The sequence below is a fragment of the Choristoneura fumiferana genome, chromosome 24 (assembly GCF_025370935.1).
Source record: "Choristoneura fumiferana chromosome 24, NRCan_CFum_1, whole genome shotgun sequence".
Classification (NCBI taxonomy): Eukaryota; Metazoa; Arthropoda; class Insecta; order Lepidoptera; family Tortricidae; genus Choristoneura; species Choristoneura fumiferana.
The window spans coordinates 6607848-6628076 of NC_133495.1; the positions used below are offsets into that span (position 1 = coordinate 6607848).

The 20229-nt window shown below is 36.9% G+C and overlaps 1 protein-coding gene across 1 annotated transcript in view; it reads right to left on the bottom strand.

The window, feature by feature from the left end:
- Positions 1–20229, bottom strand: part of Dpp10 (Dipeptidyl peptidase 10) — a 179102-nt gene that overhangs the window by 97776 nt on the left and 61097 nt on the right. Inside the window, exon 3 of the mRNA XM_074106623.1 lies at positions 5147–5360. Coding sequence (XP_073962724.1) covers positions 5147–5360 — 214 coding nt within the window. The remainder of the gene's footprint in view (positions 1–5146; positions 5361–20229) is intronic.

Consider the following 20229-nt stretch of genomic DNA (forward strand, 5'->3'; position numbering starts at 1 on the left):
CTATATCCGGGCATAATATGTTATTAAGGAAACGACACGGATGTGTTTATGTTGTCTAATAACATTGAGTGTGTTAATAGGGTTGCCACTATTAATCGGAGATACAGCTCTAGTAATAAACCTACTTAATTTTCACTGGAATAATCAGTTATATCCACGACAATAGTCCTCAAAGTAAATGACACAATGATCTTCTTAGATAGGCACAATCATGTCATTCTTTTTATTTTTTGCATTTGTGACACTATTCAAATGGTTCTATTATTATTTTTTGTATCTACAAATATAGCTGTCATTCAAAACCGAAAGCACCAACAACAACTTTCTAAAGCCAGAAATGGGTGTGATTCGAACCGGACACTATACAAGCTTTACAATAAGAATCCTATATTATCCCGTATGGATTTGACATTACTGTCAGCAAGTATCAAACTGGATATCTATAGTTGGGGAACGTGGGGAAAAGCCTTTTTCATAGTCGCTGTTACCTGCATCACAGAATAAAGTAATAGTACAAGTACTTACCTGCATAATGTGTGTCATTTTGGTTTGGCCTTGCTATAATTCAATTTTCAAGCTATTTATCCTACAAATATATACATAATCTTAATCTTAATATTATTATGTATAATTCTTCTGAACGTGTGTTTGTCACCTAACTCCTCCTAAACGGCTGGACCGGTTTGGATGAAATTTTGTGTCTATATTTCAATGGGTTCCTGGATGGTCTGAAAATACAATTGATCCCGGTAGGTGGCGTTGCTGCGCTTTTCCGGGCATTTTTTTATAATGTAATAATAAATTTATTTCAAAATTCAAGACTTCATATTAACAAACCATTAAATAATAATATTTTAAATACATACTTAATCGTAATCAACATAAAAAAGTTACATGTCAGAGTTATAAATACGAAAGTTTGTGCGTGTGCATCAGAACGATTTTTGATGAATTTTTAACCCCCGACGAAAAGAGGGTGTTATAAGTTTGACCGCTATGTGTGTGTGTCTGTGTGTCTGTGTGTCTGTGTGTCTGTGTGTCTGTGTGTCTGTCTGTGGCACCGTAGCTCTTAAACGGGTGGACCGATTTGAATGCGGTTTTTTTTATTTGAAAGTTGGTTTTCTAGCGATGGATCTTAGACATGATTTATCAAAATCGGTTCAGCCGTTTCAAGATCATCAGATCTTTTGTTCGCTGCGGTAGGAATCTTAGACGCATAATGGATATTTACTTTACTTTCAAACATATTTGGGACCTAAAATTTGAAACACCCATGTATGCTATATAGCTATGCAAGATTATGGAATTCTCGGCCTGATGCTGCAGCCAGGATATCCAGAACACTAGTAGGTACACTCTTAATAAAACTATAGCAGATATATCGTGTTTGGGTTCGTTTTGATCGGTATTTGATTCTACAAACCATGCAATGGTGGCAACAGGATGAGCTGATGCTGCAGCCAGGATATCCAGCACAATAGTACACTCTATAAAAAATAATAGCACATATGTCGTGTTTGGATTCGTTTTGATCAGTAATTGATTCTACATACAATGCAGTGGTGGCAACACGATGAGCTGATGCTGCAGCCAGGATATTTAGCACACCAGTATACTCTTGAAAAAATAATAGCAGATATGTCGTGTTTAATTCCTTTTGATCAGTATTTGATTCTACATACAATGCAATGGTGGCAACACGATGAGCTGATGCTGTAGCCAGGATATCCAGCACACTAGTACACTATAAAAATAATAGCACATATGTCGTGTTTGGATTCGTTTTGATCAGTAATTGATTCTACATACAATGCAGTGGTGGCAACACGACGAGCTGATGCTGCAGCCAGGATATCCAGCACACTAGTATACTCTTGGAAAAATAATAGCAGATATGTCGTGTTTGATTCCTTTTGATCAGTATTTGATTCTACATACAATGCAATGGTGGCAACAAGATGAGCTGATGCTGCAGCCAGGATATCCAACACACTAGTACAGTTTAAAAATATATATATCAAAGTTTAAAAAACATGAAATAAAAACTTAAATTTAAAATTTAAAAAACCCCCGACTTAAAAAACGCCAGCAAAAATAAAAATAAAAACGCCCGAAAAAAACGCTGCTTGAAAAGACAATTAAAAAGTAAAAAAATTATGCACTACCTAGCTGTTGCCCGCGACTTCATCTGCACACATACACTAACATGAAACTAAATATGTTGTATTTTTTAAAGTATTAACCTTAGCGGTCCCCCGACACCGACAACGCTTAGATAAAAAAATATTACTAGATACTTTATACTAAATTAACTTAGGCTAATTTTGCGGGAAATCAGCATAGTCCCCGCGGGATAGAGATAAACGAATTCTTCGCAGATGAAGTCGCGGGCAACAGCTAGGTAGTGCATAATTATTTTTTACTTTTTAATTGTCTTTTCAAGCAGCGTTTTTTTCGGGCGTTTTTATTTTTATTTTTGCTGGCGTTTTTTTGGTATGAAACAGTACAGTTGTCCTAGAAACTTTAAATTTGGTATGAAGATAGGTCTTAGAGCACCAATACGAAATGAAATGTCCGAAAATCTAAATTTTTATGTCTGTCTATCTGCCAGTATCCGACAGAATCCGACTGAAGATTTGCATGTTCTATCTGATTGACTCTTCAAGTTCTGATGAGTCTGTTTCCTCACCTAATTAACTATTATAGAGTTCGCACTGTCTGGGTAGTTCGTCGAATTCTACAGCTAACTACAAAGAAATGCAGGATATGATAGATATCTTTTCTTTCATCACAACTGAAGAGCGCTGAAAAATTGAGTAACCAATAGTGTGTATTGGCATATATTACTTTTTACAATGTGGTCCAATTCCAAAACCATTCTAAGGAATAGGTTTATTAAATCATTTTATAACGTTTTAGCAAAAAAATACTAAATGTTCGTGTATATTTGCAAAATAACGTTTGACCTTCAGATTCATATTAAATAAACGTTATGTAAATAAACCGCCTAATGTTAACTCTGACAGGTGATAGATGACACTACGTTTTTTTTTAAATAACTGTAGAAAGATAAATGTAATTTTTAACACCATGGCAACTATGGTTAGCTTTAATTCCTGTAACTTATAAATAGCTTAAAAAAAATAAAACCCAACTAAAACCAAAATCCTTAAAATAGTTGTCTTCAATTCGCCTACTTTATGAAAAAAAAATACATAAAAATAAACATTGTTTTTTTTAGATCAATGCCAATTTGGTACTAGGTCAATTGGTGTCAAGTGTCCCGTGATATTTATTTTATTTAGCGATGTATTTTTTGTGTTGTTATTCATTACAGTATAACTTATCCTTTTCTTCCGCCGTGTCTGCGATATATCACTTATCTTCATTTAACAGCATTTTTACAGCCTATTAGCACCCAATTCCTCAGCGTTAGAGTTATTTTACGATGTGGGAGTGGATTACACGCACACATAAGTAGGTACGCAATACCGTTTAAATATCCATAAAATTTTGCATTGTAAATAAATAATTAATTGCTTTGTTTTTGTGCTCAACTTTAAGACAGATTAGTATTATAAGTAATAGACGAATAACGTTTAAACGGATTTTTAATATATTCATCAAACAATCACGTAGTTCGTCTTATGGCAGGAAATTTATCAAAGCCTACACACTACACATCATCTAACATAGGTACTAAACTAAAATTACTCGACAATGAATATCATGGTAAAACAGAGTAAGTAACCGCTCGATACCAAATGGACTGCCTGTTACTTTAGCCGTGCCGTGCTTGATACTGTTTACATAATGTGACGTCATTGATAACAAGGACAAAGTAGTTGCACATACAGACGTAATCTATAATGGTTTTCTATCGTATTTTATGGTAAAAGTTAATATTTATCGTATTTTCTCAATTAGCTTTGGTACCCATCGTGAAGATCCATATCATTTGATATGAAAATGTCACTCATTTAAATTTAATACAATAATTGATTGACACTTCGGGTGCAGTCGTATTACTATTGAAATCTGACTTTTTCGGATGGAATATAGCAGTTGGTACATTGACTTAGAGAGGTGTTGCATCCAAGGGCAAACCTAACTCAGATTTCACTCTGCCTAAATGACTTCCTGCCAAGTTTCCTGCGGCACATTGTTCTTGATAAGCCTTCCACTTCAAGAGTAGGTTTTTACGCCACGTTGTCAAAATTGCGTCAGATCGTTACCAAAATTTCAACTCCAGTAAGTATACGTACTTATCTTAAATCACAAACCTTTCTCGACAATTTAACACGACAAAAGCATTATCTTAACTTCTTAACGCTTTTAAAATCATGGTAACTAAACTTGACGCTTTCTAGACACTCGCGTCTTACACTAAAAGTCACTTAAACGTTCAAGCCGTGTCTAGCGTGACGGGAGTACCAGGGCACTAGCAACTAGCGAGCGTTGTTTCTGAAATTATTCGCTGCTCAAAGAAGCAGACAGCTATAAAAGTTTTCTTTGAAGTCGCAGAGCGCGAGAATTGTTGGGTCCAAACTAACAATTGTTTGCTGCGTGTGTATCTTCAGGTTCAGGCATTATTACTTGTTTGTTTGGATTGGAAGGGATTTGTATGGAACTTCGGAAATGTCAGGTGACTCTATAAAATACAAAAACACCGTGAGAAATTTGCACTTGGCGAATATTAATATAAGTTAATTTGGTGTCGACTTCTATGTATAAGTGAAAGAATTTTTTAAATCGATTCATCGATTATAATCGATTATTTATTTTTCCAGAGATTATCCCCTACATTCAAACTTTACCCAAAGAATTTATCTACATATGTAAGTATTTATATTAATTCTTCTATACCTAGCTAGACCCAAGATCTACTGTTTTATTTATACATACAAAACAACTAATAGTACGAATGCCATGGCATTATGGCGTCTAGTTTAATTTGAAACTATTGATAAGAAGGTAGCAAAGGCACAAATCGAGTAATTACATGGTATAGGTACTCAGAGTACTTATATACACCAAGTATCTCTGTGTGAACGCAAATAACACTCGGCCTTAAATAGTGCTTGCTACCCAAATTGGAAAACAGTATATTATTATGAAAATAAAAAATAAAGCTAACTCCACTTACCGGAAATCCACGTCCCATTCCATCTGACCGGCACCAGCTCATCGTTCATCAGGTCCTGAATCCTTAGCCTCCGTCCTTTGACCCTCGGACCTTCGTCAGGTGGCGTCAGCAGCACCACGGAGGTGACGATTAGTGCCAGGACAGCAACGATGACCAGAAGTGCGATTAGGATGCCGCGCCAGTTACGCTGGTTCGGTCCGCCCACCACCAGCTTCTGGAACGAGGGGGGAACGATCAGAGGCTTGTTTAGAGTATTATCTTGGTGATTTATAGTTGCCTGGTACTTTACATTAATAATTATGATGATTGTTAACAAGAAAATAGATGATTGGAGAACTAAATCTGCTGTTATTTTTAAATTTAAGTCTGACCAGTGGCGATTGGCCTCTCTCTCGCCTAGCAACTGACGGCCGTCATCTTGGCAGCCTAGCAATTCAAAACCGCTGAATGAAATACGGTTCTTGTATGACGACTCCCTTTAATTTGTAACTTTATTTTATTTTTAGTATTTGTTGTGGTCGCCGCCATTGTAATACATAATCTGTGAAAATTTCAAGTGCCTAGCTATTACGGCTCAAGAGATAGAGCCCTGTGACAGATGGACAGACGGACAGACAGACAGACAGACAGCGGAGTCTCAGTAATAGGATTCCGTTGGCACCCTTTGGGTACGAAACCCTAAAAAGATGTCTAATCTAAAAATCCCTCCCTGCATCATGCCCGGTTGGCTTAAAATGTTAATTGATACTGAACATTTGACGTCGTCAACTGCCAGTACAAGGTCACATGTACCGGCGCTGAGTAGCAATGTCCAGATCTATATCCAAGAATGTACATTTTCAAATGGCACATCACTATTCTTTAGTAACACTTGAAGAAGTATAAAAAAATCGGTCAAGTGCGAGTGCGAGCGACTCGCGCATAAAGGGTTCCGCACCTCCGTACAATGTTTTAAAAACAAATAGTTCAGTAACAGTTGAGCAATCAAGTCAAATGAGACCAAAATCGATGCAGTCGTGTCGTTTTATTACAGAGTTCCTATGGCCAACATCTGACTTCATCATCAGATCAGCTCTACGTCATAATAATATTGCATTGTCATCGGATTTATACATGCACTAGATGAAAACCCGGCTTCGCTCGGGTAAAATGTAGACTCATAATAATATGTTTTTTTTTTCTCTTTTTTTTGAGGCTTTGAACACTCCAGGTGATCATGTCAGCCTCATGGGTGATAATAATATTTTTGAAAAAAAAAAATGCCAGTAAAGACAGTCGTACTTATCGAAAAATCTGACGTATATTCCCAGCCTTAATTATTATCACAAACACTTTAACGGCTAACCTACGTATCGGTATTTCACCAGTAGATATTTCTCCTAAATCTTATTTGCCGAAATAACTACGTAGTCGGTCCCAAAGTTCTGTCACTAATGAAAATAATGATAAAAACAAAAGTACCAATCAGTTTTTAATAAATTATATACCAATTTAAAGTACATTTAATAAAGAATTAAAATTACTTAAAATTATTCAAAATGACTTCCTTTGTTTTTAATACAGGCCCTTAATCGGCGCAGCCAGTCGTCTATCGCAGCACGCACCATTTTCATGTCTATTTCAGCGACTGCTTTTCTTATGACTTCAGGCTCTCCAAATTTTTATGGGGTTTAGCACCGACCTTCCCTTCTAAGACCTGCCAAATTTTATAGTCCAGAGGATTAAGGTCCGGACTGGAGGAAGGAAGAATCTACTGGTGAAATACGTTCAGTAATAGCATATTAACACCGACCTAACGTATAAGTTAGATGACAGGTACACACGCCAAAAAAGTATTTTGGGATACTCATTATCCCTAGAGAAAATTCGACACCTGCAAGAAATATTATCTTGACTTATTTTCGCTAACTTTACAGGGCGGCACATCAAAGATTTATACCCGTGTAGGTACATTATAATCAACAAAACTAAAATAAAAGAATTTAATTATTGTCTGTTACTAATAGATACATTTCTTTTACCCTTTTTAGTGACTTACGATGATATTCTACAACATTAGAATAGTAATAAAGTAAAGTAAAAATTGTATTACTATTTACATTTTTATTTCTCGACATAACTCCTTATTATACTAACATTAACAATTTTTACTTACTTTATTACTATTTTATAATTTCATTGCTTCCTGAGAAAAGGGGTATAAGACGAGTTATGCCCTTATGTTTTTATTACATCATTGGATTCAGCGTGTTTGGTTACATATTGCGACAAAAGGACATATCTCTAGCTATCCCCTAACCCAGTTTTTTCGATTACGCTATGGGCATAACTCACCGTTTCTAAAGGAATATTTCTACTTATCTGCAATTTTTTATCAGTCTAAAGGTACTAGTGCTTTTAACTCAAAAAACATCCAACCTAAAGACATGTCTGCAATTATTTTTTACAAAAAGACACAACTTGTGTTGTTCCGTAACAATGTGGACATAAATAGAACTAAAAGTGACTATTCCCTTAAAGCACGGTGTACATAAAGGCATAAGTAGGGTAGAATAAGTATTGTTATAACCATAGAACAGTTGTAGTTAAGGGAATAAGTCGTCTTATGTTAAGGTATTACATAATTGACTAGCACAATTCACGTTATACCTACTGTTATGCTTTCGTGTTAGAATAACTTAATGTTAAAACAATACCCATTAAACGAAAGCTATAACCTATGCCACCCTATGCTTAAAGCCTGAAACCATAAACAAATCTAATATTAAACGCTAAAGACCCAAAAAGTACGATAGAACGGTTTTTGCCTCTACTGAAAAGTAGCGATTTTGAGTTATTCCCTTTTTCACTAGAGGCACTGATTTGTACTCTTTACTCCATGGACTCAGGCCATTTTTTATGCTTTATCTGACTTATATTTCATATTCATAATATTTTGCGCCCAAAATCGTTTATTTGGGTAAATCAATCATCGTTATATCGATCGTATAAAATGAAAGGGTGACGTTTCATACAAAAATGCGTTGTTGGCCGTGTGATAAATTGCGCGCTTATCAATGTCGGGTTAATAACGCCTTTAGCAGGCGGGAATATGACGTTTTGAAAAACAAATTAATATTGTCCGTAGGGGCTTTTGAGAGTTAAATAAAACAATAAGTAATTTATGGCCCCTTGCCGGGTTAGTTCCAGATTTAACGTATTTAAATGAAGTTTACTGAATCAGGCGTTACTTTGCGGCGGTCCATATCAATGACCGGCAATTATTGCTGATTTGGTACCATTTCGTGACATGCAACTTTTTAATTTGTTTGCTTTTTACTTTTTTGTCACGAAGAAATGATTTCTATTTCTATGAGCTTTTCCCACCCGCTTAATATAGCTGTGTCTATGCAAACAATGTGTGTTTATGCAGCTCCCTCACCTATTTACACTGTAAGAACACACACCAATCAAACAAACCCAATTATCACCGCCATTACACTACACTAAACGCATTTCGAACTCAATCAGAACTCATCTTCAGAGCGACTCAACCGTTCAACATGCTACCAGACACAATATCAGCGTAGCGTGATAGTGAAGGTTACATAGCTATCGTAAATCATAATCGTGAGTAGGTAGGTACCTAATTACTGTTCATACCGCATTGACTAAATATAGATTTTTTTCAGCAACTTTTGATACAACAGAGGTATCTTCTTGCATAAATAAATTAATACCTTAAGACGCTTGACACCAATTGGCCCATCAGGCATTCGTAGACCTAGTCCCATACTAAGCAAAGCTTGTATTATGGATACTAGGCAACGGATAAACATACTGATATAGTTAAATACATACTTAAATACATATTAAACATCCAAGACCCGAGAACAAACATTCGTATTATTCATACAAATATCTGCCCCGGCCGGGAATCGAACCCGGGACCTCAAGCTTCGTAGTTCTCTAACAACTTTGGCTTCCGGTCGTCAATTATTCAGTAACATTCATTCTTCGTTGATTGACCACCATTCTCCGAGGACTCTACTCAAGCGAGTTAGCGAGCTAGCGAGTTGACACACAGATAGACTTGCTGTATTCCAGTAGTCACATAAAAATTCAAACCAAATCCACATTCCTTAGGCGTAGGCCCATTTTATTGCTAAGCAATAAATTGGATTGCTTCGGATACGCGTTACCGGCACCTTTGCGCGTTATATTATGGCGTTTAATGTGCCATTTGACATAAACGTGAGATGTCAAGGTATTCCGGGTTGCGGGGACATTAGGAAGGAATCTATAGTAATATTTTATCATAAGAACCCGGATGGGGAAAATTGGTGACTGACTTTTCCTAAAAGAAGCCGCGACTCTCTCTGTTTATTTGAACGAAATAAAGAAGACATAAAATCACATATCTGGCACATAAACCTGAATCAGGAAGCAAACCACCCAGCCAAACATAATGGCGCAATGCATCAGAACAGAGCTTCCAAGTAATCCCAGTTTACTCCGTTAGATGGCACTAAAATTAAAGCAACATGGTCCTTCTAGTTCAGCATCAACGAGCACCGAATTTCATTATAATTTGGGATACGAAAGCACATTACCAAATCGCCCGTGAAGACATTTACTAGGTACTACTAATACAGCATATAACATGATGTGCGATAATTGAGAAGGGTAAAAAGACAACAATAGAAGTTTTAAAAAATATAAATAAAAGAACCGACAAGTGCGAGTCACAATGTAGTGGAGAGACTACGTACTATGTACTACGGTGAAATATTTTAAAATATATTGTTTATTCTAGAGCCCCACTATATTTATAGCTAACATTTCTTATAAATTTTCCTCTAACCCATAGATATTGAAATTATTCTCTGTATTTTTAGGGTTCCGGAGCCAAAATGGCAAAAACGGAACCCTTATAGTTTCGCCATGTCTGTCTGTCTGTCCGTCCGTCCGCGGCTTTGCTCAGGGACTATCAATGCTAGAAAGCTGAAATTTTGCACGGATATATAAATGTAAACTATGCCGACAAAACGGTACAATAAAAAAATAAAATATATATTTTTTTAGGGTACCTCCCATAGACGTAAAGTGGGGGTGATTTTTTTTTCTCATCCAACCCTATAGTGTGGGGTATCGTTGGATAGGTCTTTTAAAACCATTTGGGGGCTGCTAAAACGATTTTTCGATTCATTGAGTTTTTTGCAAAATATTCAACTTTAAAGTGCAAATTTTCATTAAAATCGAGCGTCTCCCCCCCTCTAAAATCTAAACCGGTAAGTGGAAAAATTTGAAAAAATTCAGGATGGTAGTAAGAATATCAAACTTTCAAGGAAAGCTATTACGGTTAAGTTTGCTTGAGAATTATTAGTAGTTTGAGAGTAAATAGCAGCCTAAGGTATAAAATATACCTAAACTATGGAAGATTCCATATAAAATACGAAATCCTTAGAAAATATTACTTAATGTTTTCGTAATGGCTACGGAACCGTATTTTGGGCGTGTCCGACACGCTCTTGGCCGGTTTTTTAATTTTAAGTCGGTAGTTTAGTAGGAGACAAAAAGAGGTGAATAAGAATAAAAGAAATAAGTATAAGAAACATTTATTTCGCATAAGTAACAAGTACAAACGTGTTCATGTTAAGATGGAAAAGGGAAGAAAAAAAAACGGTTAATTGGCCATTTAAATTTTAGCTAATGTATTGTATTGTATTGTAAAATCTTTACTGTACGTACATAAAAACACATGATATTAACAAATAACAAGATAATAACATGTACAAAAGCGAACTTATCCCTTAAAAAGATCTCTTCCAGTTTACCTTTGAACGATTAATAGCTATTTTCATAAATAATTTCAAAACGAACTGTATTGTTGCGCCTGAGCAACTGAAATGAAACACTAAATAAAAATGGACAGACTTCAAACACATACTTCCACAAGCAAAACCAGGGGAAGATAACTTTCAAGAAATATTCCAATAGGTCCTAAATTGGACTTGCGAGTCTATTGTGTAACATTTACTTTCTAATATGTGTTTCATAGCTTCTGTATCGTCAGTATATTCCAGTTAAGCGCACAAGGCTTTCGCTAGACGCTGTATAGACGATAATTATACTTTCACTTCCTCAGACATAATAATAACAATGAGTACCAAAAATCATTAATCTCCAGCATTACGCGGAAGTCGTTTTCGCGCCAAAATTGCCAAAATGGCCACCATTACGCGTCGGGTTCGGCGATAACGCGGGTATTGTTTATAAAGGGTTAGCAAATGAGAACGATCAGAATTAAATAGTTTAGAGTGGAGAACAAAAGATAATTGGCATCTAAAATATTATAGATAGAGTGAATATTATAAAGACAGCGTAATTCTGTTAAATACGTATGTATGTGTCAAGGAAACTGAATCGCCTAGCAGGGAGGGATGTTTTCATAATCAATTTTGCTATGATTTCTTTGGCAGATTTATGGAATGTCAACATGACATCATAACACAAAGGTCACCCTGCGATTCAGTTTCTTTCACTGTACAGACGTAGTTGTCTATAAGTAGTTGTAATTCATTGATATAGACGTTCGCAAAGGAACACCGGAATGAATAAATCAAATAACTTTATTTCACAATAATTCCTTTCGTTAGTTAAATTTTTAACTCATTATAAATTATCTATCCTAGTAGGTCAAACGTTGTTTATTTCACAGTGCCTATTAAATATTAAAAACAAATAACTTAACGGAAAAAACTTAATAATTATCCGTGTTAAATCTGCAAATGACCTCGTTACTTATAAACATCGAAGGCCACTCAGGCGTTGAACATTTTGGTTACGATACTCGAATGGGATGGGGGTGACTCTGTGAAGACATTGTTGGTTTGCTCATCTCAATTAATAGGTATTCCGACATTATCTATCACCACTAGACTAGTTGTGGTAAGTGAGATTAACAATTGTACGGAGTTTTTTTGCTAAATTTCTAAAACTCGTGTTTTTCCAGATTAAGTCTATTTGCCGATAGTTATATAATACGAGTAATCAGTGATTCTTACCACCCCCGGTGTCTCCCAATTTTTAGGGCCCAACTTTGACTAACAAAGTGGCTGGATTACCGAGATCTGACGATAAGCCTGTCCTCGACGGTCTCGGCGTTTGCTAAGCCTCTTATTAAAGATATCGACTTTAGACCTCCTCGGCCCGTAAGGAATGATTGTGGATTAGTATTGCCATTGCGAGAGTTTGATGGATCGGTGGAATGGTGCCATTTGTTGCTGGGAATGTTGTATGGAGATTTGAGAGCGTTTTAGAGAACGTTATCGTAAACTTTAAACGGGTTTTCTTATTGTCAGTCTGCGCTTACAAAAGTACAAATGTTTTTATGGAAATTCCAATAGAAAAATTGAAATATCCCGGAATTTCAGTCCAACTGACAGATCTCACGGTTTAGGCGTGCAAAACCGCGGGTACAGTCTAGTTTTCGCGGGTGCAGTTTAGTTTTTATAACACATCGTGTTATCGCGACTCCTCTTCCATCGGTGGCTATCAACCTGATATACAAAGCACAGTTGACGAACTGTAGTGGTGGGTTTTAAATTAAAACTAACGTCAGACACAGATATAATGCAGCTGACCATGCTCAAGTTCTCAAGCGCCGCAAATACTCTTCTCTTTTAAAGGACTATGAGTTTGCGGTGCTCGCAGTGGAGGCAATGGTAGTGACCCATTGACCAGTGGGTCGGCTGACATGAGGGCCTTCATGGGGGCCTTGTCGTCCCGGCTGATAGAGACTCCCAGCGAATTTCTCTGACTGTACCTACAGACAGAGAGGTAATGCCTCCAGTGTGTTGGGGTCTATGCCGCAGGAGGGCCTCTTAGATGGTGTTTTCTTTTTATAGTTAGGTATATTTATGTAATTTTTATTTATTTTGTTTCCTATCATATTGTTGTACGAGTATCTTGTGTTGTGAATAAATGATAATAAATTTTCACATGAATAGATTGAATAAAAATTATTTAAATAGGTACACGGGTCACTTATATTATAATAATAGCCTTAGTTCGCCTGACATGTTTCGAACTAACCCATTGTTCCTTGTCAAGTAGAGCTCACGGTTGGCTTTCCGTTCGAACTCATCATGAAAAGAAACCACGGATTGATTAGAAACATGTCGCGCATACTTTGACTAAACAAGTGATTGTACCGTATCTAAATAATAATTTAGTGGGAGTTAAAAACTTATTCAGAGGAAACTTCACTTGTTATGATTAACGTTTTTCTTTTCCAAGAACTAACATTTTTCCACAACCGTGACAAAACGCTAACGCCCTTCAAACGTTTATCCAAAGCGTTGAAAGAAAATGAATTTCACTACATTTATATCAATGAGAACGGATCCGATTCAATTTGCGAACGCACACCGAAGTTTGGGGCCGCCCAATAAAAATGCCTCACGTATTAACGCAGGCTTAGAGGTACAAAAAACTTAGAGGTCCTTTCGTTTACATAGTGGAGACTATCACAGTGGGTACCCTTGACCCTGAGCCAGACAAGACAGGCTGGGCATTCAATACTGAATCTACTCGTCCCTAAAATCTCGTGTCTCTAAAATTTGGACGTTTTTTTCTGATACACTGTTGGTGTTAGCCTCAGACAGCTTTTACAGCTTACCGGAGAGAGGGCGAGCAACCAGATGGGCTACTCAGCAAGAGGGAATTTTGTCTGCATGACAAAGGGTGCTCCTATGGAGCCGACCTCGAACTTTGGACGCTAAGGGAGGGTTATGCAAGCAATCGGAGTTTTTATACTACATCGTTTCGGAAAGACTACGTTAAGTCCTGTCTAAGAAGAAACGACAAGAAACTCAGTCTGGTTGAGGTCTGATTGGAGAAGTTCGACGTTATTGTATTCATGAGTCCATCCCAGCCTATATACGTCCCACTCCTGGGCACAGGCCTCCTCTCAGAACAAGAGGGCTTGGGCCATAGTTCCCACGCGGGCCCAGTGCGGATTGGGAACTTCACACGCACCATTGCTTCGCAGGTTTGTGCAGGTTTCCTCCACCGCAAAGCTCGTGGTAAATTTCAAATGCGATTCCACACATGAATTTCGAAAAACTCAGAGGTGCGAGCCGGGGTTTGAACCCACGACCCTCTGCTTGAGAGGCGATAGGTCAAACCACTAGGCTACCACGACTTATGAGTATCAGTAAAGTGATCGAATTCAAGTGCGACGGGAAAGCATCATAGTATCGAATACTTACTAGTAATTACCCGCGGTTTTGTACACAAACAATTAGATACAGCAGTTATATTGAAATACCATGATTTTATTTAATTCCAAAACGTACATTCGAAATTTTATCCTGATCTCGTGGAAATATCGAAATAAAAAGCAAGCACGTAATTTTTTCTTTAATTTTATACTGTAGTTATAAGTATTTACTTTGTAATTACTTCTTTTGTGGCCTACTTACTGAATCAATGATTTTGTTTTTTTTTTAATCTGCATTATTTAATCCATCCAGCAAATTAAGTTGGCCTACTGTAAACCCATCCACCGCGCGGGGACAACCACGAAAAGCTGTCGTCGTATAAAGTCGCGTCGTCACGTTCCCGTAATATCGGCCGCCATGATCAATTGCCCGACGTTCACTTCATAAGTTGCGCGTACGTGAATAATGTGCTTGCTTCGTGTTTAAAACAGTTTTCTGCACGTAAAATCAACGTGGCTCAAGATGTTCCAAAGTACAGTCGAGGAAACTGAAATTTTCCTGTTCTTCTCCGGGACTCAAACTATCTGTAGGTATACGGAATTTCACCTAAATCGGTTCAATGGATTAGACGTGATGAAGTAACAAACAAAGAAACAAACATACAATCAAACAAACAAACAGACTTACAAACTTTCGCATTTATAATATTAGTGGGATGGTGTTGCCAGCAGGTCTGATGGCCCATTTCTTTACGCCCCATTCCCCAAAGCATGCTAGGCACGCCAAAAAATGCTTTGCAGTCATTATAATAATTATTTTCAAGATAATATCCAATTGTTGCTTATTAATAAAGATACATACATACATATAACTAGTTAATCGGCCAGAAACTACTTGTATCTACCTAGTTTAGTTTACTTTAAGTTTTAATCTTTTAATTGTATTTTTATGATAACTTTACTATTCAATACTTTAAAATAGACTTAGCTATGCAAGTATTCAACAAGTTGCATTCGCCAAACTTCGCGAAATGCATAGTTCAAGAGAAATGAACTCGCTGAAGCAATGTTACTGGACCAATTAAGATTTGAAAGGAAACTTGATAAATTTTCTCAAACTTATAGATACTGATATTTTTATTTTATCAATGAGTTTACTATATAGTTTAGTTAAAGAAATGATACTTAAGACAAGTATTCATAAAGAAAATTATTTAAATAAAAGATATGTCAATCTTGGATCTAATTTAGATAATAATTAGCTTATCTAGTCGCCTGTCCAAATAACGTGTAAGTTGCAAGTCGGCGTTTACCCAATTTGGACTGTTACAATCAATCCTGTACCTTGTCCTGTCCAAATTGATCCTGTCATTAAATGATCTGCCAAATAGCATTTCATTTTCATTCATATAAAGATGGACATAACTCATGGCATAAGTATCCATAAATAACTGTCACAAATACAGCCACTTCTTAAACGATATAAGGAAAAGGCGACAGATAAATACCCATGCGTCCTGATCTGTCAGATATGACCGTAAACGAGGATCTGTGAGGGCTCCGTTAAGATAATGCACCATTAACGCCAAGTGCCCATTAAGTGGAGTCCCTGTGGATGTTTTTCTTCCATATCTCCCGGGCCAGTAGTTCAGGCGATATCCGGGACGTCACAAGGGTAGGGTAGGGTAGGGACATGTCGCGTAATCACTTGCATTTGAGCTTAGCTGATGTGTGGAAGTCGTTGGTGATGCATTCTTCTTTATGTTCTTTCTTTCTAGAGACCTATGTAGTACTGGTTTTAAGAGTGGCACTTGACTATTTTAGGGCGTTTATTCGAGCGTTTCAACCGCCTCGTTTATCTGTTCACCTTTTTTTAAAATCGGTACCACGACGTTTATTTCTCAGAGCTGAGTCTCAATGGTTTACAAGTGAATGAAAGACCGATATTGTCTCTGGTCCGAAACTGAAACGCTAAGTCGCGAAAGGGATGCCGCTATATGCAAACCAAATATTGTATACTAAAACCTCTTTATTTTGGAAAACCATAACTCTTCTCTGTGTTCTTAGCAACCGTTGTCTCTTTTCTCACTGAAAAATTAGTTTTATCAATGAGGAGTTAAGAAGCACAATGTCTTGATAGTACTTATGAAAAGTAATAAAACTTGAATAAAAGTTTAAAAGTTCTTGAAATTTAAAAATATTCCAAGTAAAACACTTAAAATTCCAAAAGAATTGACAGAATGAGTAACTTATACTGAATCGCAAAATTTGACACTGAAGCGATTCAATTCCCACTCAAGTTAAGCGTCATGGTCATGGTACGAAAACCGCTCGAAGTGAGTGAATGAAAATGTCTGTATCGCTGTCGCTAAACTGTGCCTGAACTGAATCGCAAAAGTTACGTCGTGGTACGAAATAGCGATGCAGTTCAGTTTAGAGCCTAAACTGAATCGTATTAAGAGAGCGTGGTAGGCCCCCAGATAATTAAAAAACTGTATCAGAATATTCGGCCATTTTTACAGAAATGTGTCCAGAAAAACGAGACGGTTGAAACGCTCGTAAATCGCTCTCTACACGCTTATATTTAACTTCAAATCTTGCCATCTTCAACTATTTCAACCTACGGTCACCTACGGTATATCGCCCTCTTCTAGTGATCGGGTAGGGTAGACTTGAAATTTAGTACAGATAGTTATTTGGATAGAATGATAGTACAAGTAAATTGAACAGAAAAGCTTGAATTAAAAAACCAGCCAAGTGCGAGTCGGACTCGCGCACCGAGGGTTCCGTACAAACATGTAGGCAGTAACTTTAAAATTATTAAAATTGTTTTTATTATGTCACTAAAAATACGGTTTTCGCAATTTTTCCTTTGTCTGTGCTGACGTTGCTTCGTACCATATTTCAAGATTCTGAGTTCACGGGAAGAACCCGACTGTAGGTTTTGATTCCTTTGCGAGTTTCGAAAATTTGCGGAAATTGGCGGCATAAACAGCTGTATCTTTTGGGACAGCAGGCCTGAGTATTTGATATAAATTTCAGCTTGATACCTCCACGCGTTCCTAAGAAAAAGGGTGATCCTATAAGGGTTCCGTTTTTTCCTTTCGAGGTACGGAACCCTAAAAAAGGATTTTTAGATAAAATTTTATTGAAACGTAATGAAATTTTCCTGTTTTTAAATCTTCAGTTTTTTGTGAATTCGAGAAGATATTTGGGTCGGACTCTGCATGTCAGTAATAAAACAATACTTAAATAAAAATCTATTACCTTTCTCCTACATTATAGTACCTACTTTTAAAACCGTCCCTCTACAAGCAACTTCGTCTACAGTACAGGTCTGAAATCAACAAGCACGAATTTCACCAAACCCATCAAACCAATTACCCATCAGGCAATAATGTCAAAACTAAACGATCTCACACGTTGAACATCCCCTCAACAAAGGACCTATTGGAAAAAGGTGTATAAAGAGGCACCTGACTTTCCAACCTCGAATAAAAGACCCCATTGTATCGCAGGGGACAACCTTAAAACGATTTCCAATCGTCGTAATGACATTCTCGCTCGAGCGCACTCATCGGACAATGGGAATCAAAACAATAAACAGACGGGGTGAAGAGTAATTGAGAACAAACTGGGAACAATTAATAGGACGGGAGCCCGAGGGAAGCTGTTTTAGTGTTGACGTCTCGATTTCTTGTGGCCCTGGTAGGATTGGGCAGTTTGAAGGCTTTGATTCAGTGATATCGTTTTCATCTGTTGGTATCGTGCTCGCTTATAATTTACTGTACAGTCAAGGGCAAAGATATCGACACGGCTAAAGTTGCAAAAATATGTATACCCGGCCTTAATATTAAGTGCATAAAGTCGTGTGTACATATTTTTGCAACTTTGGCCGTGTCAATATCTTTGCCCTTGACTGTACACACTTGGTACTCATTGTAAATTGATATTATATTATCATTCCATTTAATCTCACTTAAATAATGTCTCGTACCTAAGTTTCAATTAAAACTTTCAAGTTTTTTTTTTTTTAATTTCCGACCACAACTGCTGTCGGAAAAAAAGTTACACGAAATTAAGGTAAAACTCATTTCTAATTTCAATCTACGTTTAATTAAAAAAATTGAACTCCTTCTGATTCGACACGTTTTTCTCATAATGTTACAGACGTAGAAAATATATCGTATATTCGTGTACCTAATTTTCAAATTTTCTTCTTTAGTGTGCAAATCAAGCACACCTGGCGAGAAGTAAATCGAATACCGGTTTCTGAAATATTAAACGCTTTTATAATTGAAATAAGTACCTACCTTATTTAGGATTTCTATCTCATCTCTTTTGTATGTTTCCTTTGACAAATTAGTCTACTAAATGGTTGTTCCGTTGGTTGCAGCTTTTAACAATGCACTTTGAAGACAGCAACGTTATTTTCCATTCTCGTTACCCTCAGGACGTCAAATTGAAGCCTTTGTTCAGTACAATACAAGCTAGGAACGAATAAAAAGGCTGTTTCACCATCCATTGATTAGTGTTAACTGACGATTTAATGTGATGCCGTCTCCGCCTATTCGAACAAAACAAATAGAGACGACATCACATTTAACCGGCAGTTAACACTAATCAATGGATGGTGAAACAGCCCCTACTGTAGCACCCTTTAGTTAGAGCATAAACACAATCTATTCGAAAGTTAGTGACAGTCTGTTTGTACAAACGAACTGCGACGATGTCACAGATATGTATCTGTTACATAAAATGTCAGGAACTAATCAGAGAGTGGTGAACCTTGTCCTGAAGCTTTAAAATGAACGGCGATATCAGATACATAGCAAATAGTTATTTAGATGTACCAGGACCTCATCAATTGGCAGGGACTCGATTCCGAACAAATCAAATACATGCCGTAGCGGAAAATGCTTTTGCTCCTTTCTCGGCCGATTTCCTCCTTTACGGCGTATCGGTCGGTGTTGACACAAACATTCGGCGAGATGAAAACATCCTGCGTGCGCTGCGGCTCTGGTAGACCGCGAGTGATTTAGTACTGGCACATTTTATATTATTTATTTCATTTACGTGTTCGGGGGTTTTGATATTTTAGTTTTGATATTTTATTATAATGCCGACGCGGGAATATAAACGTTATGTGCGTCATGTAGGGGACATTATTCTTCTCGTGACTGACAAATATTTATGTCTCCTTCCTGACTGCATGCCAGTAATCGTACTGCCTGATATTATGATTTAGAAGCTCAGAGAAATTGCCACATTACGCAAACCCAGTTTAATCGGGCACATATTTTTAATACCTACTCGTATATAAACCTCCGAAATGTAAAGTGTATCAATGGACCTTATATAAGTAGACGTTGCCATAGTAGGCATACTGACCCTCAAAAAATATAACAGCAAAGAGCTTTATGAAAGTAATTTACATAGAACCTAAAACAAAATAAATAATTATTTTGGTCACGATTACACGCGTACCATGGATGAGTCATTTTACTATGATCCCTGTAATACTTGCGAGCTATTTATACGTATACATACCTACCGTTATACTTAGATACTACAGAGATCACCATAAATTATACTATTACAGACGATGAACGGGCGCGCACACTGCCACTGCCATACTTTGTAAAATACAAATTAAACTTAGCCAAATGAATATTTCTGTCGACATTTTTAGGGTACCGTAGCCAAAATGGCAAAAACGGAACCCTTATAGTTTCATCATGTCTATCTGTCTGTCTGTCCGTCCACGGCTTTGCTCAGGGACTATCAATGCTAGAAACCTGTGATTTGGCACTATTGTATATGTAAACTATGCCGACAAAATGGTACAATAAATAATTCAAAAAACATTGTTTTTAGA